Source organism: Coregonus lavaretus, assembly GCF_964263955.1.
Source record: "Coregonus lavaretus genome assembly, chromosome: 23".
NCBI classification, from domain to species: Eukaryota; Metazoa; Chordata; class Actinopteri; order Salmoniformes; family Salmonidae; genus Coregonus; species Coregonus lavaretus.
Genome location: NC_140010.1, coordinates 40,903,221 through 40,922,931, shown reverse-complemented (window position 1 = coordinate 40,922,931; position 19,711 = coordinate 40,903,221). Strand labels below are relative to the sequence as shown.

The following is a 19,711-nucleotide window of genomic DNA, read 5'->3' as shown; positions in this document are numbered from 1 at the left end:
CTTAACAGAGTAAGGCAGGGTATAGGCTAACAGGATACAACTCAGTTATTGAGGTGAGACTCTTCACAGGTCGATTGACATGAACATTTTTTATTTTTATTTTTATTTTATTTAATACTAACAGTCTTACAATAATCAGTTACTGCCACCACTTTTACACAGACACAGTGTCACACAAAAGGGAAATTCAATGCAATGAGGTATTTATGTGAATTTGAGTGTCGTCTGGTTCAGTTGAGTTTCCGTTATGACGGAGTGGTACACAGGGAAAAGGGTTGGTTCGGGGTCCTGGCGTTGGAGTTTCGGTCGAAGAAGGCCCTTGTCGGAGCTCAAGCATAGGCTCTTTCGCTCTCTCAGTTCATTCAGTCCAACGAGATAAGGTTTGTTAAGGCACTCGGGTGCAATAGAATCTTTGGGTCCCCTCTTGGGAGAGATAAAGACTCAGCGGTCCATCGTGAGTGAGCAGAGATGCAGGTTCCTCTCAGGTGATTCTTCTGTTTGAGTAGGATGGTGCAAGTCAAAGTTGCATAGGTTTCTTGCAGCGATATGTTGGTTTCTAAGGAGATGGTTCATTGAACCTTCCAAGGCTTGGCCTACACCTCACGAAGATCTGATCTCATTTCTGTTTAGTAAGTCCTCTAATTTATAGGTAGACTCAGAGAAGGCGGGCTCTAACGGCCGGACAATGTCATTGGGACCGCCCCGTTGATCCGGGGAACGAAACACATTTAATGCTCATTTGAGATAAACCTAAGACTTGCTCATAGGTGTTCACAGAATGTTAAAATATGTTTTGAATAAAAAAAATCTCTTGGATGAATTATGTAATCTGTGGAGTACAAATATGACCATGATGAAACCCAGACATTTTATGTTACAGCAAAATCCACATTATACCTTTTAATAATGTGGGAAAAAGAGAGGAAAAGTATCACAATGTATATTCAGGTTATATCAACAGGTAATATTAACAATATCAACAGAAAACGTGTTTAATTGTCCTTTAGCTCTCTTGGCGCCGTTCCCTCTTCGTTAAGGAGAGTGAGGGAATAACAGTTCCTTTGTTAAAGCACAACTCTGTCGCCCAAGGTCTCTGACGACCTTCCCCCCTTAATACATGTGAGTCGTAAAAGGGGTCTGCTGACTGTCTCCTGACAACCAGCAAGGCATTCAGAGTCGTAAAAGGATGGTGGAGAAGAGCAGTTTGTTCTGTGATGGTTAGAAAGGGGGCGCTGTCAATTACAGGATCTGTAAATCTTGGCATGGAAGGTCATGCTCTCTCAGAAACACTCAACACCTCTTGGAAAGCAGTTCTGGTTTGTCTTTGGCATAAAAATATTTGTAATTGTCTCGCTAAACAATATATCCCAGGGTTGGGTTTTCAGAACACTGAGGCGGCTTTTCCTTTTTACCTGGAGTGTGCTCCTTTCATATTTATTTTGATCCTGACAAACTCCCCAGTCCCTTCAGGTGACAAGCATACCCATAACATGATGCTACCACCACGATACTTGAAAATACAGAGGGTTTCACTATGTGTTGTTTTGTATTGGATTTGACCCAAACCTGTAGTTTTTAATTTAGGCCAAAAATGTCATGTATTTTCCATGTTGTATTACTTAAAGGCCTTGTTGCAAACATAATGGATGATTTGGAATGGATTTTTTAACACAGGCTTACTTCTTTTAACTTTGTCATACATGCCAGTGATGTGGAGTGAAAGCAATGTTGTTGATCCCTTTATATTTTAAGTATTGTGGGGGCAGCATCATGTTATGGGTATGCTTGTCACCAGCGGGGACTGAAAGGAGCATAGCCCAGGTAAAAGATTAGAGAAAAACCCACCTCAGTCTTCTGAAAACATAACCCTGGGATAGAGTTGTATTTTTCTGCGGGACAATTACACAAATTGTAATGCCAAAGTCACACCAGAATGGCTTTCCAAGAGGTGTTGGGGGTTCCTGAATGGTCCAGCCTCCATCCTGCCTTAAATCTGCTTAAAAATCAGATGTAAGGTTTGAATATTGCTGTCCATCAATGATTCCAAGCCACATTTACTGAGCTTGAGCAATTTTGACAAAAACAATGGATATATGTTGCACTGAGAGTTGTGCAAGGTTGATAGAATCATATAAAAAATTATTCACAGCTGTAATGGCTGCCAAAGGTGCTTCCACCAAGTATTAACTGGGGTGTGAAGACATACACAATCAATATAACCTCAGTTTGTAATTCTTAGTAATTTGGAAAATGTTGTATATTTTTTCTTACACTTTAGAAATGTGGAGTAGGTTGTGTAGATCGATAGGAGAAATTTAACCCTTCACAGATTTGAGATTTAACCCTTTACATTCGTACGGGTTGAAAATGGCAGATTTGGACACTGATAAGTGCTTAAATTGGAACACAGTGACTGTACAGTAACATGCTATACATGACGTCAGAGCTCATGGTCTCCACTTCACAGCTCTAAATGGGTTTTGACTGATGTCCGTTCTGAACTTATGCACTGCACACTACAAGAAGTAGCCCCCATCCCTCCCGCTAATTGGCCAACTTTTGCAAGTGTTTTGTTGTCTGAGTGAGGGAAATGTTGTACAGTACATTAAGAAGACTCAATGTATTTTGAAAGATGAGACATAGAGGATTATAATAAATACCACTTTGATGTCATAGAAGCAAGCCAAACACCTGTGAGTCCAAATGTGCAGTTCACATTTCCCTATCATAAAACTCATGTCATATACAGTGTCAACGTTTATGATCACTATGTTTGACGTACAGTTACAAGTTGACATGGCGTTATACCCAGGGTTGTATTGAACAGAATGAGCCTATCTTTGTTGTATTGTGAAGAAGATTTGCTGCGGACCACGCATCTGAATGCACTCATGATTCCGTTCTATGCGCACCAAAATTACGATCTGTTTCTCTGAATTGCCTTGTGAAAGCCTAACACTGTAAGATTGTATTTTATAATTTAGCTAGTCAGCAATAGAACAAGCTTTAAAATGATGCCCACCTGACCCAGATTGCAATTTATAATGGACCATTTTTGGATTGTGTAAACAAATCAAATGAAAATGTATTTGTCACATGCGCCGAATACAACAGTTGTAGACCTTACAGTGAAGTGCTTACTTACAAGCCCTTAAGCAGTTTTAAGAAAGAATACACCCCCAAAAAAGTAATATATATATATATATATATATATATATATATATATATATATATATATATATATATATATATACATATAAAAGTAACTAATAATTAAAGAGCAGCAGTAAAATAACAATAGCAAGGCTATATACAGGGGGTACCTGTCCCGAAGTGACTATGCATAGATAATAAACAGAGAGTAGCAGCAAATAGTCTGGGTACTGGATTAGATGTTCAGGAGTATGGATTAGATGTTCAGGAGTCTGGATTAGATGTTCAGGAGTCTGGATTAGATGTTCAGGAGTCTGGATTAGATGTTCAGGAGTCTGGATTAGATGTTCAGGAGTCTTATATTATTATATTATTATTATGGCTTGGGGGTAGAAGCTGTTTAGAAGCCTCTTGGACCTAGACTTGGCGCTCCGGTACCGCTTGCCATGCGGTAGCAGAGAGAACAGTCTATGACTAGGGTGGCTGGAGTCTTTGACAATTTTTAGGGCCTTCCTCTGAAACAACAACAGTAATTGTGTGATAGCGGGGATGCAGGGCTGTGATCCAAGCAAAACAACTACAAGTGTGCTTGCTCTACTTCCTCAACGACACATCTAGGAGAGCTAAAAAAAAGCACCTTATAGTTGAAGACTCTTGTTTGAGTCATAAAAGTGCATGGAAATCACTTTGGAGAGGTGTGTGGCCACTTGGAGACACCAGTTAGTCCTCTCACTCAAACCCTTGTCATTTATTTGTCTAATGTTGCACCTACCCCCAAATTTCCAACAATATTCTTATCATGTTACTGAATGTTTCCAGAGTATTTTCAGATTTCGTTATCAACAAATGCGGTGAAAAGTACAGTAAATGCACATAAAACCAACAGTGTAATGTTTGAATTCAGTCTTGTGTCAGGTGAACTGTTGTGTCCTTATAATAATAATATAATATGCCATTTAGCAGACGCTTTTATCCAAAGCGACTTTTTTTTTGTGTATGGTTGGTCCCGGGGATCGAACCCACTACCTTGGCGTTACAAGCGCCGTGCTCTACCAGCTGAGCTACAGAGGACCACACCTTTAGTCTAATAATTTTCCCATAATCTCCAAATTATTCCCTTTTAATTGCTACCATGGTTATGCAATTTCCACGAGTGTAAAGGGTTCATTTTAAGGCATCAAAATGTGAAGACTGTGCAAGGGCTGTGTAGACTTTCAGTAGCGACTGCATGTTATGTAACACTAACAGGCCTCCCTGACATGTAGAATAATAACTAATTTTGAGTTATTCATGGCATTCCTATTTGCAACATTCAACAATGTTTGCATACTGAACGTGGCCCTGGTTTTCTCTGTGTTGTCTTGACATTGTTTTTCACCGCCCTTGTGTGCCAGGTTGATTTTACGTCGTGTCAAGGTCTTCTCTTCTCTCTCATGATGGTGCTGATGGTGACTGGACTGTTGCTCCTCTTCACCGCCCCCTTCGGATATGTAAGCAACACACCTCTTAAAGGCCCAGTGCAGTCAAAAATGTAATTTTCCTGTGTTTTATATATATTGAACAAAAATATAAACGCAACATGTCAAGTGTTGGTCCCATGTTTCATGAGCTGAAATAAAAGATTCCAGTAATTTTCCATACGCATAAAAAGCTTATTTCTCTCAAAGTTTGTGCACAAATTTGTTTACATCCCTGTTAGTGAGCATTTCTCCTTTGCCAAATTAATCCATTCACCTGACAGGTGTGGCATATCAAGAAGCTGATTAAACAGCATGATCATTACACAGGTGCACCTTGTGCTGGGGACAATAAAAGGCCACTCTAAAATGTGCAGTTTTGTCACACAACACAATGCCACAGATGTCTCAAGTTTTGAGGGAGTGTGCAATTGGCATGCTGACTGCAGGAATGTCCACCAGAGCTGTTGCCAAATAATGTAATGTTCATTTCTCTACCATAAGCTGCCTCCAACGTCATTTTAGAGAATTTGGCATTACGTCCAACCGGCACATCCGCAGACCACGTGTAACCACGTCACCCGAGGACCTCCACATCCGGCTTCTTCACCTGCGGGATCGTCTGAGACCAGCCACCCGGACAGCTGATGAAACTGTGGGTTTGCACATTTGAAGACTTTCTGCACAAACTGTCAAAAACCGTCTCAGGGAAGCTCATCTGCATGCTCGTCGTCCTCACCAGAGTCTTCCTCACCAGCAACTTCACACAGCCATTGAAGAGGAGTGGGACGTCATTCCACAGGCCACAATCAACAGCCTGATGAACTCTATGTGAAGGATATGTGTTGCGCTGCATGAGGCAAATGGTGGTCACACCAGATACTGACTGGTCTTCTGATCCACGCCCCTACATAAAAAAAAAAGGTATCTATGACCAACAGATGCATATCTGTATTCCCAGTCATGTGAAATCCATAGATTAGGGCCTAATGAATTATTTCAATTGACTGATTTCCTTATATGAACTTTAACTCAGTAAAATCTTTTAAATTGTTGCATGTTGCGTTATATTTTTGTTCAGTGTATATTTAAACACTTTGAAGGTTGGAATAATACTGTGAAATTATGAAAACTATGATAATGATCTTTTAGTGTAAGAGCTGTTTGAAAAGACCACCTGAAATTTGAGCCTGTTATGGTGGGAGGGAGTTTTGGCCTTCAATGGTGACATCACCATGCGGTAGGGTAAGCGTACACATTCAGCCCACGTACCCATTAAGCCCACTTCCATCTTTGGATTCAAATAAAAAACAAAAAAGTTCTGCTATTTAATGTTTCTGTCACGGTTCAGACAGACGACCAGAGGACCACAATTGCGTCACACCAGAAAGTTTATTAAACTTAAGGGAAAAGGGAAGTAGGGAGTGAATGAAGGCTCCAGGGGTAACAGGGATCCCGTCCAATGTGCTGGGTCTGTGCCCCCCCCAGTGGCAGCGATGCGTCCTATGAAGCCGGTGGTGGGTGGTCCAGAAGTCCTGGGGGGGGGGAGACACAGACACAACAGGGCGGAATGAAACAAGGCAGCAGTACAGTTCAAGGGAAATCCAAAATACGTAGTAGCAAGGCAGAAGGCTGGTCAGAGTTACCGGGAATGAAGAGTAGTCAGGAGTCGTAATGGCAGAAGCAGGTCTGGATCTCCTGGGGCAGACGAGTATCCAAAAATCAGGCAGGTCCGGGGTCACAAAACCAGGGTGAGCCAGAAGCGCGAGCAAACAGGTTCCGGGTGTGAGCTTTGCAGACGATCTGACACCGGAGAGCTGAAAGACAGGGCCTTAAATACTGGGAGAGGTAGTGGGTAATGCAGCGCAGCTGGCAGAGTAATTAGAGCAGAGCAGAGCAGGGACAGGTGGAGCTAGTTAGGCTGAGTAGAGAGAGTGGTGAGCAGAGTGGAAGAAACTAAGGTGGTAACCCGGTGGAGTGAGAGGCTCATGACAGAACCCCCCCCCCAAGGGACGGCCCCAGAAGTCCCAAGAGCAACACCACGCCGGGCGGGAGGAGGGGAGCCGGAGGAGGGCTAGAACTCCTCCGAACGGTCCGAGTGAACGTCCTCATCCTCGGAGGAAGCCGGAGGGCCGTGGTCGGGAGATGGGACAGGTCCCGAGACAGGATCAGGCACAGGACAGGAAGCCGAGCGGGCAGGACGGTTAGGGACCCCTCTGGGGCGGCCCCTACGGATTGCAGGTTGATCAGGATGCCGTTGGTGGAAAGCGGTGATGAGAGTCCTATCCACAATCCGACTAGCTGGCACCCAGGTCCTTTCCTCAGGTCCATAGCCCTCCCAGTCAATGAGGTACTGGAGACCCCTACCCCTCCGTCTGGACCGAAGCAGGCGGCGGACGGTGTAAACCAGACCACCATCGACGAGCCGTGGAGGAGGAGGACAAGGCGCAGCAGGGACCAGCGGACTCTCATGGATGGGCTTAATCTTAGACACATGGAAAGTGGGGTGCACCCTCAGGGAATTAGGCAGTTGGAGCCGGACAGCAGTTGGGCTAATCACTCTTATGATAGGGAATGGGCCAATGAACCGAGGTGCCAGCTTCTGCGACTCCACCCTGAGTGGCAGGTTCTTCGCTGACAACCACACCCTTTGACCAACATGGTAGGTGGGAGCAGGAATTCTCCGACGGTTGGCCCCGGTAGTGTAGCTGGCAACGGATCTGAGGAGTGTGGCTCGGGCTTGTGACCAGGTGCGGCGACATCGACGGGCAAAAGCAAGTGCAGATGGGCAAGTAACCTCCTCTTCCTGGCTGGCAAATAGAGGAGGCTGGTATCCATAAACACATTGGAAAGGGGACATACCGATGGCAGAGCAGGTCAGAGAATTGTGTGCGTACTCCACCCATGTCAATTGCTGCGACCAGGAGTGGGGGTTGCGTGAAGTCATGCATCGCAGTGCCTTCTCGAGCTCCTGATTAGCCCGCTCTGACTGCCCATTGGATTGGGGATGGAATCCGGAAGTCAGACTGACTGTGGCTCCCAGCAGGTGACAGAACTCCTTCCAAAAAGCGGAGGAGAATTGTGGACCACGGTCAGAAACTACATCCTTTGGCAGTCCGTGGATCCGGAAGACGTGTTCCAGGACCACCTGGGCGGTCTCCTTGGCGGTTGGGAGCTTGGGGAGGGGAATGAAGTGTGCCATCTTGCTGAAACGGTCAACTATGGTGAGAATGACGGTCATGCCACTTGAAGGGGGCAGCCCCGTGACAAAGTCAAGGGCGATGTGAGACCAGGGACGTCTGGGCACAGGCAGGGGCTGCAGCAATCCGGCTGGGGGCTGGCAGGACGACTTGTGTTGGTTGCAGATGGGGCAGGCTTGGACGAATTCCCGTACATCCTTCCTCAGAGAGGGCCACCAGAACCTCTGGGCGAGCAGGTTGTAAGTGCGGGTGGAGCCAGGGTGACAAGCTAGGCGGGAGTCATGTCCCCACTGAACGACCTGGGACCTCAGGTCTTCGGGGACAAAAAGGCGGTCAGCTGGGCAAGTGCTGGGACCTGGCTGGTTACGGAGAGCCTCCAGCACCTGTTCCTCAACAGCCCAGGTCAGAGCTGCAACGATGCAGGGACTTGGCAGAATCGACACAGGGTCCTTGGAGGGGGTGTCATCCTTCTGGAATTGACGGGAGAGGGCGTCTGGCTTGGTGTTGCGTGATCCAGGCCGGTATGACAGAGTGAAATTAAACCTGGTGAAGAACAGGGCCCAGCGGGACTGCCTGGAGTTCAACCGTTTGGCCGTGCGGATGTACTCCAAGTTCTTATGATCGGTCCAAACGAGAAATGGAATGGTGGACCCCTCCAGCCAGTGACGCCACTCCTCCAAGGCAAGCTTCACAGCCAACAGCTCACGGTTCCCTATGTCGTAATTGCACTCAGAGGGGGACAACCGACGTGAGAAAAAGGCACAGGGATGGAGCTTCCTATCCTCCGCAGCCCACTGAGAAATCACAGCACCAACTCCCACATCCGAGGCGTCCACCTCCACAATGAATTGCCGGTCCACATCAGGCATCTGGAGGATGGGAGCGGAGGTGAACCTCACCTTGAGGGTACTGAAGGCTTTGTCGGCTGCTGGGGTCCAGGTGAAGGGTTGCTTGGTGCTGGTTAGAGCAGTGAGAGGGGCAGCAACGGTACTGTAGTTCCGGATAAACTTTCTATAGAAGTTAGCAAACCCCAGAAACTGTTGCAGCTTCTTTCTGTTCTCCGGAACTGGCCATGAAGTGACTGCTGATACTTTGGCAGGATCCATTTGGATACTTCCCTCTGCCACTATGTACCCCAGGAAGGCCACTGTCTTGACGTGAAACTCACATTTCTCTGCCTTGGCGTAGAGGGAATTCTCCAGAAGACGATGAAGGACTTGCTGGACATGGCGGGTGTGTTCAGACAGGTTTCTGGAGTAGATTAAGATGTCATCCAGGTAAACGAAGACAAACTTGTTTAACATGTCCCGCAGTACATCATTCACTAGAGCCTGGAACACAGCAGGAGCATTGGTGAGGCCAAAAGGCATAACCAGATACTCGTAGTGGCCTGTTGGTGTATTGAATGCGGTTTTCCATTCATCTCCCTCCCGGATCCGCACTAGGTGGTAAGCGTTTCTGAGATCCAACTTGGTAAAAACAGTGGCTCCCTGGAGCAACTCAAAAGCAGAGGTGAGCAGAGGCAGAGGGTAACGGTTTTTCACTGTGATGTCGTTGAGTCCCCTGTAGTCGATGCAGGGGCGAAGAGATCCGTCCTTCTTCCCCACAAAGAAGAAGCCAGCACCAGCAGGAGATGAAGATGAACGGATTAATCCTGCGGACAGAGAGCCATTGATGTAGTCCTCCATGGACTTTCTTTCAGGAGCAGACAACGAATAAAGACGACCCTTTGGAGGGGCTGTTCCAGGGAGGAGGTCGATGGCACAGTCGTACGGTCGGTGAGGGGGCAGAGATGTGGCTCTTGCTTTGTTAAACACCTCTCTGAGACCATGGTAGCATTCTGGGACATTGGAGAGGTCAGGAGCGGAGTTAGTAGGTACTGGCCGAGGGGGTAGTGCGGCAGCAAGCAGGCAGGTTCGGTGGCAGTCCTCTCCCCACTCCCTGATCACCCCGGTCACCCAGTCGAGCTGAGGGTTGTGCCGGCGGAGCCATGGGTAACCCAGGATAAGGGGTTGGCCTGGAGAGGGGAGCAGGTGAAACTGGATAGTTTCTTGATGGTTTCCGGACAGACCCATCGAGACCGGGGCCGTGACATGAGTGACCGATCCGAGTAAGTGTCCGTCCAGTGCCCGGGCAGGAATAGGAGGTGTCAAACGGAGGTTCTCCAGTCCCAGTTGGCGTGCCAGCTTGATGTCCATTATGTTGGCTTCGGCGCCAGAATCCACCAGAGCAGCCAGGGTGTGAGTTGAGTCAGAGAGGCGGAGGTGAACTTGCAGCAGGGGTTTGCGGTCGGAGGACTGGATGGTCATTGAACTCAACCGGACTCCCCCTATGCCCGGTGAGCTTCGGCCCTTTAAAGGGCAGGTTACCACACGATGTCCATCACCTCCACAATAGAGGCAGAGGTTTGAGGTGAAGCGTCGCTGGCGCTCTGCAGGAGTGAGAGAGGCTCGCCCAATCTCCATAGGCTCAGACTGATCAAGCTGACCTGGGTGAGTGGCAGTAGATGACAGGAGCCCAGTCGGACCTCTCCGAATGCCGGTAGTAGGTGGACCTTGGCGCCCCCTCTCACGACGACGGGTCTGTATCCTTCTGTCGATCCTGACGGTCAGTGCGATGGCTTCATCAAGAGTGGAAGGCAGTTCATGGGAGACCAACTCGTCCTTGATATAGTCAGCCAAACTATGGAAGAACGCGTCCACCAACGATGGTGTGTTCCAAGAACTTCGTCTAGCCAGGGTTCGGAAGTCGATGGAATGGTCTGCGACTGTACGTCTGCCTTGTCGAATACTGAACAGTTCACGAGACGCCTCTGCGGTTGGTGAATCCAGGTCAAACACCTTCAGCATCTCCTCAGCAAACAGGTCGAAGGTTGCACATGCGGGGGTTTGACGTTCGAACTCTGCTGTTCCCCAGAGTCGAGCTCGGCCCGTCAGGTGAGTGATGGCATACCCAACTTTAGCCCCCTCCGTGGCGAAGGTCCGTGGCTGCAAGGAGAACTGAAGTCGGCAGCTAGTCAGGAATGGCCGGACCTGGGTTGAATCGCCGTTGAACCGCTCGGGGTTTCCAATCTTGGGTTCCGGAGCAGCGGCTGCAATGACCGGGGCAGGTAACTCGGGGGCAGGGCTGGTGGGCAGACTGGCTGGGGTCAGGTTGGTGAGGAGTTGAATGATCATGGCGAGTTGTTGTTGCTGCTGCTGGAACTGCTGCTCATGCTCATCGGTTTCCATGTCGGGGAAAGTGTGCGCTGAGTCCATAATGGTCAGATCGTACTGTCACGGTTCAGACAGACGACCAGAGGACCACAATTGCGTCACACCAGAAAGTTTATTAAACTTAAGGGAAAAGGGAAGTAGGGAGTGAATGAAGGCTCCAGGGGTAACAGGGATCCCGTCCAATGTGCTGGGTCTGTGCCCCCCCCAGTGGCAGCGATGCGTCCTATGAAGCCGGTGGTGGGTGGTCCAGAAGTCCTGGGGGGGGGGAGACACAGACACAACAGGGCGGAATGAAACAAGGCAGCAGTACAGTTCAAGGGAAATCCAAAATACGTAGTAGCAAGGCAGAAGGCTGGTCAGAGTTACCGGGAATGAAGAGTAGTCAGGAGTCGTAATGGCAGAAGCAGGTCTGGATCTCCTGGGGCAGACGAGTATCCAAAAATCAGGCAGGTCCGGGGTCACAAAACCAGGGTGAGCCAGAAGCGCGAGCAAACAGGTTCCGGGTGTGAGCTTTGCAGACGATCTGACACCGGAGAGCTGAAAGACAGGGCCTTAAATACTGGGAGAGGTAGTGGGTAATGCAGCGCAGCTGGCAGAGTAATTAGAGCAGAGCAGAGCAGGGACAGGTGGAGCTAGTTAGGCTGAGTAGAGAGAGTGGTGAGCAGAGTGGAAGAAACTAAGGTGGTAACCCGGTGGAGTGAGAGGCTCATGACAGTTTCAACCAGTTCATGTGGTTGTTATACCCATACCAGTTTTATGCTAAGCCGATCAGATGTTATTGACAGTTATGTCTAAGTTCCTACTACTGACCAATTTCAAAGCTGCAAAAAACCTTTGGTGTAGAAGCGACTCTCAGATAAACAAGTCAAGTTCTAAAACTTCACATGAGAGATTAATCTTAAATTTGATCTCCACTTTTCTTACAAAAATAAGAGCAATATATGTTAGAAAGGTCTAAACTTTTGGTGGGCGTAATAGGTACACTTACCCCAAATGAGTTAATAGACCAATAAGCCAAATTATTGCTTGACAGATTGCTCTTTGATAAGAAGCTATTTTGTTTCTTTTTGACCATTTTAATCGAAAACAATCGCAGTACTTAATTGTTATCCAGAAATGATTTGATATTGAGATAAAAATGGCTGCAATGGACCTTTAAAGCTACGATCTATGATTGGTAAAATCCATTTAAATTAATGATATATACTTATTGATTCTTGAAGAATATACCTTATAAATGCTTGATGAGCTTAATTCAACTATGCACACCATCACAAACCAAAATATAAGCTTGTTTTACTTCATTGTTTGTACACAATGTAATTGTAAACAAACATTGTATCTTCAAACCATGGTTAAAACTATCATTTTGATCTCATGGATAGTCAGTCCTTGCATCCATAGCTCAGTTTATAAATTTGAGAGTGGTTACATTACTCCAGCCCCCTTCCACAGCCAATTACCAAAACAAGGGGTGGGGCGGCCGTTTTGTTGTTTTTTGAATCAGAGACTGTAGCTTTAAGTCCTAGGGCTCTATTTTAACAAACCTAATGCAATGGCAAATCTTAGCGCTGGCGGTAGGGCTATACTGTAGGTCGGTGGGTGTGTCAGAAATATTTTTGCAATTTTACTGCTTGAATTATGAGCGCAATAGCTGGCGGTGGCGTGAAAGGGCTGGGTAAATTATACGTGTGACGAGGACTTGACCGCTCACTAGCCAATCAACGCGTTTCATGGCTTAATACAGCATGCCGTTGTCTCAAGTTCTGTAGGTTGTTGACGGTCTTTGTGTTGTCATCAACTCCAATTCGGCCGGGGGCGTGGAATATTCTCTTCCTAGTCCATTGTGGATTGATGCAGTTGATTAAATAGCATAGGCTACAGTAGGGTTCTCCAACCGCGCCAACACCGGCCTCGGGGACGGCCAGGAGGATGCGGAGCAGGACGAGCTGGATGGCGACGGTGGAAATCCCGCAATAGGATGGGATCGAGGATATCCCTTACCGGAACACAGCACCGCTCCTCCGGACCGTGCCCCTCCCAGTCCACGAGGTACTGAAGGCCCCCCACCCGACGCCTCAAATCCAGGATGGAACAGACGGAGTACGCCGGGGCCCCCTCGATGTCCAGAGGGGGTAGAGGAACCTCCCGCACCTCAGACTCCTGGAGCGGACCAGCCACCACTGGCCTGAGGAGAGACACATGGAAAGAGGGGTTAATACGGTAATCTGGAGGGAGTAATAACCTATATGTAACCTCGTTTATCCTCCTCAGGACTTTGAACGGCTCCACAAACCACGGGCTCAGCTTCCAGCAGGGCAGGTGGAGGGGAATATTCTGGGTCGAGAGCCAGACTCGATCACCCGGTACCAAGATCGGGGCCTCACTGCAGTGGCGGTCAGCGTTGGCCTTCTGGCGACGCACAGCGCCCTGGAGGTGGACGTGAGCTGCATTCCACGTCTCCTCTGCGCGCCGAAACCAGTCATCCACCACAGGAGTTTCGGTCTAGCTCTGATGCCACGGTGCCAGAACCGGCTGATAACTTAAAACACATTGAAATGGCGATAGGTTAGTGGAGGAGTGGCGGAGAGAGTTCTAGGCATATTCTGCCCATGGCAAGAACACCGACCACTCCCCCGGCCGGTCCTGGCAGTAGGACTGCAGGAACCTACCCACATCCTGATTCACCCGTTCCACCTGCCCATTATTCTAGGAGTGAAACCCAGAAGTCAGGCTGACCGAGACCCCCAGACGTTCCATGAATGCCTTCCAGACCCTGGATGTAAACTGGGGACCCCGGTCAGACACTATGTCCTCTGGCACTCCGTAGTTCCAGAAGACTTGAGTAAACAGGGCCTCCGCAGTCTGCAGGGCCGTGGGGAGACCGGGCAGAGGAAGGAGGCGGCAGGCCTTTGAAAAGCGGTCCACAACGACCAGGATGGTGGTGTTACCCTGAGAGAGGGGAAGACCAGTGAGAAAGTCAATACACAGGTGGGACCATGGCCGTTGTGGAACTGGTAAGGGCTGTAACTTACCCGCTGGGAGGTGCCTAGGTGCCTTACTCTGGGCGCACACCGAGCAGGAGGAGACATACACCCTCACGCCCTTAGCCAAGGTAGGCCACCAGTACTTTCCGGTCAGGCAGCGCACTGTATGGACGATACCTGGGTGACCAGAGAAGGGGGACGTGTGTGCCCAATAGATCAGACGGTCACGGACAAGAGACGGCACGTACTGCAGCCCAGCTGGGCACTAAAGTGGAGATGGCTCTGTGTGTAACGCCCGCTCTATGTCCACGTCCATCGCCCACACTACCGGCGCCACAATGCGAGGCCGGGAGTATGGGGGTGTTGTCTATGGGCCTCTCTCCTCTGTGTCGTACAGCCGTGACAGTGCGTCTGCCTTCACGTTCTTCGTACCCAGGATGTAAGACAGTGTAAAATCAAACCAGGTGAAGAATAGGGCCCACCTGGCCTGGCGATGGTTCAACCTCCTCGCTGCCCGGATGTACTCCAGGTTACAGTGGTTCGTCCAGACGAGGAAAGGGTGTTTCGCCCCCTCGAGCCAGTGCCTCCACACGGTCAGGGCTCGGACAACAGCCAACAGCTCCCGATCACCAACGTCGTAGTTCTGCTCTGCCGGGTTGAGCTTCTTGGAGAAGAAGGCACAGGTGCGGAGCTTGGGTGGCATGCCCGATCGTTGAGATAGGACAGCGCCTATCCCTACCTCGGACGCATCCACCTCCACTACGAACGGTAGTGATGGATCGGGATGGGCCAGTACTGGGGCCGAGGTGAACAGAACCCTCAGGTTACTGAAGGCCCTGTCAGCCTCAGCAGACCAGCGGATCCGGGACGGCCCACCCTTCAACAGAGAGGTGATGGGAGCTGCGACCTTGCCAAAGCCCTGGATAAACCTCCGATAGTAGTTGGCAAAGCCAATTAACCGCTGCACCTCCTTTACCGTGGTTGGAGTCGGCCAATTACGCACGGCTGAAATGCGATCTCCCTCCTTCTCCACACCTGAGGTGGTAATGCGGTATCCGAGGAAGGAGACGGACTGTTGGAAAAAACAGACACTTTTCTGCCTTGGCATAAAGGTCATGTTCCAACAGTCGGCCCAGCACTTTGCGAACCAGGGACATTCTGGAATACACCAGAATGTCATCGATGTAGACCACTACACCGCAACCAAGCATGTCCCGAAACACCTCGTTCACAAAGGACTGGAAGACGGATGGAGCATTCATCAAACTGTAAGGCATCACCAGGTATTCACAATGCCCCGTGGTTGTGCTGAATGCTGTCTTCCACTCGTCCCCCTCTCGGACATCCATGCCATAACCAACCGCGTTACCACTAAGACCAGCTGTTGGTTGGTCTTAAATATCCCCACCAGTGCTGCCTGAAATTGGCACTTTGGTGCACTAAGGACACACCTCAGATATTGCCACCCCTCCCACCTCAGCGCAAGCGAGCACATATAACACAGGTAAATTACCAATCCTTGCGCTAGGGTTTGAGAACAGAATAGCACCGGCTTTAACAGGTCGAAATTGTAAACAAGCATGCGTTTGACAATTGTGCTAGCTTAACGCTAGCCTTAAAGTTACTGCCACACAGAGATTTTGTGTCTGAAAAACGGATAGAGCCAATGGTTTATGTAATCTGTTGACGGATGATGGACAACGGAGATCATTGTCTGTCAAAAAATTCACAATATGTCCGCCTTTGTGCACATAAAACTTAGATGAGCCGGTTTAAAAATGATGAATGCATATGCGTTTTCAAACGTCTCTGTGTGGCCACAGCCTATCCTGCTCACAAACCTGGAACTTTCTCGCAGCTCTCCCACTGACTCACGATTTACGTGAAAATTCGACGTGAGTTTGTACCTTGTTGGACATGACCGTCTCCTCTCATTGTCTCCTCTCATATTGACTAGCGTGGGTCCTTTTTATGCTGCGTTTATAAATTATGAGTATGTTTCTGATCATGCTGTCTTGTCTTTCACAGATACCTTGGTTGCAGACAGCGTATGCTGGACTGGGTGCACTTGTCTTCACTTTGGTACTTTGCTTAATCATCAGTGAATTAATAACCACGTAACGAGTGTATGATTGCTGCGGTCTTGGGACAGGTGTCTCTTGTAAAAGAGATGTATCATCTAAATATAATCACCTGTATAAATATAAGGATGTACTGTATATACACTACCAGTCAAAAGTTTGGACACACCTACTCATTACAGGGTTTGTCTTTATTATTACTATTTTCTACATTGTAGAATAATAGTGAAGACATCAAAACTATGAAATAACACATATGGAATCCTGTAGTAACCAAAAAAGTGTTAAACAAATCACAATATATTTTATATTCTTTAAAGTAGCCACACTTTGCCTTGATGACAGCTTTGCACTTTTGGCATTCTCTCAAACTGCTTTATGAGGTAGTAACTTTGAATGCATTTCCATTAACAGGTGTGCCTTCATAAAAGTTAATTTGTGGAATTTATTTCTGAATGTGTTTGAGCCAATCAGTTGTGTTGTGACAAGGTGGGGGGGGGGGGGGGGGGGGGGGGGGGGGTATACAGAAGATAGCCCTATTTGGTAAAAGACCAAGTCCATATTATGGCAAAAACACCTCAAATAAGCAAAGAGAAACGACAGTCCATCATTACTTTAAGACATGAAGGTCAGTCAATATGGACAATTTCAAGAACTTTGAACGTTTCTTCAAGTGCAGTCGCAAAAACCATCAAGCGCTATGATGAAACTTGCTCTCATGCGGACCACCACAGGAATGGAAGTCCCAGAGTTACCTCTGCTGCAGAGGATAAGTTCATTAGAGTTACCAGCCTCAGAAATTGCAGCCCAAATAAATTCTTCACAGAGTTCAAGTAACAGACACATCTCAACATCAACTGTTCAGAGGAGACTGTGTGAATCAGGCCTTCATGGTCGAATTGCTGCAAAGAAACCACTACTAAAGGACACCAATAAGAAGAAGAGACTTGCTTGGGCCAAGAAACACAAGCAATGGGCATTAGACCGTTGGATATTTGTCCTTTGGTCTGGAGTCCAAATTTGAGATTTTTGGTTCCAACCACCGTGTCTTTATGAGACGCGGTGTGGGTGAACGGATGATCTCCGCATGTGTATTCCCCACCATAAAGCTTAGAGGAGGAGGTGTTATGGTGTTGGGGTGCTTTGCTGGTGATACTGTCTGTGATTTATTTAGAATTCAAGGCACACTTAACCAGCATGGCTACCACAGCATTCTGCAGCGATACGCCATCCCATCTGGTTTGGGCTTAGTGGGACTATCATTTGTTTTTCAACAGGACAATGACCCATCACACCTCCAGGATGTGTAAGGGCTATTTTACCAAGAAGGAGAGTGATGGAGTGCTGCATCAGATGACCTGGCCTCCACAATCCCCCGACCTCAACCAAATTGAGATTGTTTGGGATGAGTCGGACTGCAGAGTGAAGGAAAAGCAGCAAACAAGTGCTCAGCCAGGGGCGGTGTGTTCATTAGGGCGATATGGGCGACGCACTGCCAAACGGGAAAAGGAAGGGATTTTTTTTCTAATCAATTATATCACGGCAACAGTAGTTATCAGTGTTCTAATCTAGACGTCTGATCTGCCACTAAATGTCCAATCAGGCTAAAGTCGTGCTTCAAATGGTCCCGCCCCTTTTGGGGCGATTTCAGTCAGGTTGAAAATCGCCCAGAAGTGTCTCATAGCCTCTCATGTAAAATCTTTTTTTTCCAAATATCAGAGCTTTCAATACAATCTCTATGGGTTTCTGAGGGCTTGCACTTACGCGCTTTCGTCATACGTAACATAACCATGAACGTAACTAAGAAAAGAGCGGGTAGCAGCGTCAATCAATTCACGTACTACTATGAAGATGGCTAGCGTTCAGTGCAACTCGATTGTCTCTTTGAAAGAAGTTCACATCAAAGACCATTCAAAACGAGCTACTGGAGTGTATGCTAGCGGTCATGAGGGAACATATTGTGGAGGAGGTGAAGTCGGCGAACTTCGTAGCTATCCAAGCTGACGAGACCACGGACGTTTCTACACAGACACAGCTGGTGCTTGTGCTGAGGTACATAGATAGCAACCACAAAGTGCAGGAGCGCTTTTTTGAGTTCCTTCCCATCTCGGAATCAACCTCAGTCTCAATCGCCAGTGTGCTTTTGGAGAGACTGAACGGTCTTTTTGCCGATGACGAGAAAGTCAAACTGTGGTGCACTGGCACTGTACCAGGTTCTCATGAGCTACAACCTCCAGGAGACGTTCTCTGAGACTGTGACTCTGTTGAACATCCTCATAACTACTCCCATGACAACAGCTGAAGCTGAGAGATGTTTCTCAACTTTGACACGAGTTAAGACATTCCTGCGAAATTCAATGGGCCAGGAACGTCTGAATGCACTGGCCATGCTTTCCATGGAGAGGGAACTAGTCCTCAGCATGCCTGATTTCAATGAGAAAGTCATTGACCGCTTTGCTGCATTGAAAGAGAGAAGAGAAAAGTTTCAGTACAAGTAATGTAGCCTCTCTCTCTCTTTGTCCCTCCCTGTCTGTCTCTTTAACACACAAACGCCCAAATCAGTTCACAGTTGATGTTGTTTAAAATAGTTATTTTTCATTTAAAAAAAAGTTTAAAAAATAAAATAATCTGTTCATGTTCATTTTTACAAATCTATACAATTGGCCAGAATATGGTTGTTCATATTACAAATCTATACAATTGGCCAGAATATGGTTGTTCATTTTTACAAAGCCATACAGATAGCTGTGTTTACCTTTTCTAGAAATTATTTTCAAATTCTGTTTTCAGGCAAAATGTCTATCACTGTTCATTTTCACAAATCTATACAAGAGGGCAGAATATGGAAGTCTATAAAAATGTCTTATTACCAATAACTTGCATCAATGTTTTCAGTAGCCTCTATCAAAAGCTCCTGCTTGCTTGTTGTGAATTATGCTCAGGTGCACATATTTCCAATTCAACCATGAGGCAAAAAATGTGGTAAAAGCTCTTGTTGATCCTGCAATCTGAACAAATACCAATATGCTGTATTTTCAGCTGATATTTCATTTGTTTATGGAAATGCATATTGTTTATGCAGTGTTGAGGAATGTGAAAGAACACCCTTGATTATTTTTACTGTGATAACTTATTTTGCTTTTGTAAGCCAACACTTTTGAGATCAGTCAATAAATGCTTCTGGCATTGACTTATATGCTGCCCCTGTCTTCATGTTGTTGCTGGACATATCTTTTTTAAAATGTGTGTAGGTCACCTAAATCATCAGAAAAATTGCCCCCCCTGAGAATTTTTTCAGGAGCCGCCACTGTGCTCAGCATATGTGGGAACTCCTTCAAGACTGTTGGAAAAGCATTCCAGGTGAAGCTGGTTGAGAGAATGCCAAGAGTGTGCAAAGCTGTCATCAAGGCAAAGGGTGGCTATTTGAAGAATCTCAAATATAAAATATATTTTGATTTGTTTAACTTTTTTGGTTACTATATGGTTCCATATGTGTTATTTCATAGTTTTGATGTCTTCACTATTTTTCTACAATGTAAACATTTTTAAAAATAAAGAAAAACCCTTGAATGAGTAGGTGTGTCCAAACATTTGACTGGAAGTGTATATTTTTAAAGC

At 47.2% G+C, this 19,711-nt stretch overlaps 1 protein-coding gene across 1 annotated transcript in view; it reads left to right on the top strand.

Moving 5' to 3' along the window:
* faim2a (Fas apoptotic inhibitory molecule 2a) overlaps positions 1 to 19,711 on the top strand; it is a 56,371-nt gene that overhangs the window by 32,447 nt on the left and 4,213 nt on the right. The window contains exons 10-11 of the mRNA XM_084188032.1: positions 4,548 to 4,643; positions 16,041 to 16,094. Of these exons, the coding sequence (XP_084044158.1) occupies positions 4,548 to 4,643; positions 16,041 to 16,094 (150 nt within the window). The remainder of the gene's footprint in view (positions 1 to 4,547; positions 4,644 to 16,040; positions 16,095 to 19,711) is intronic.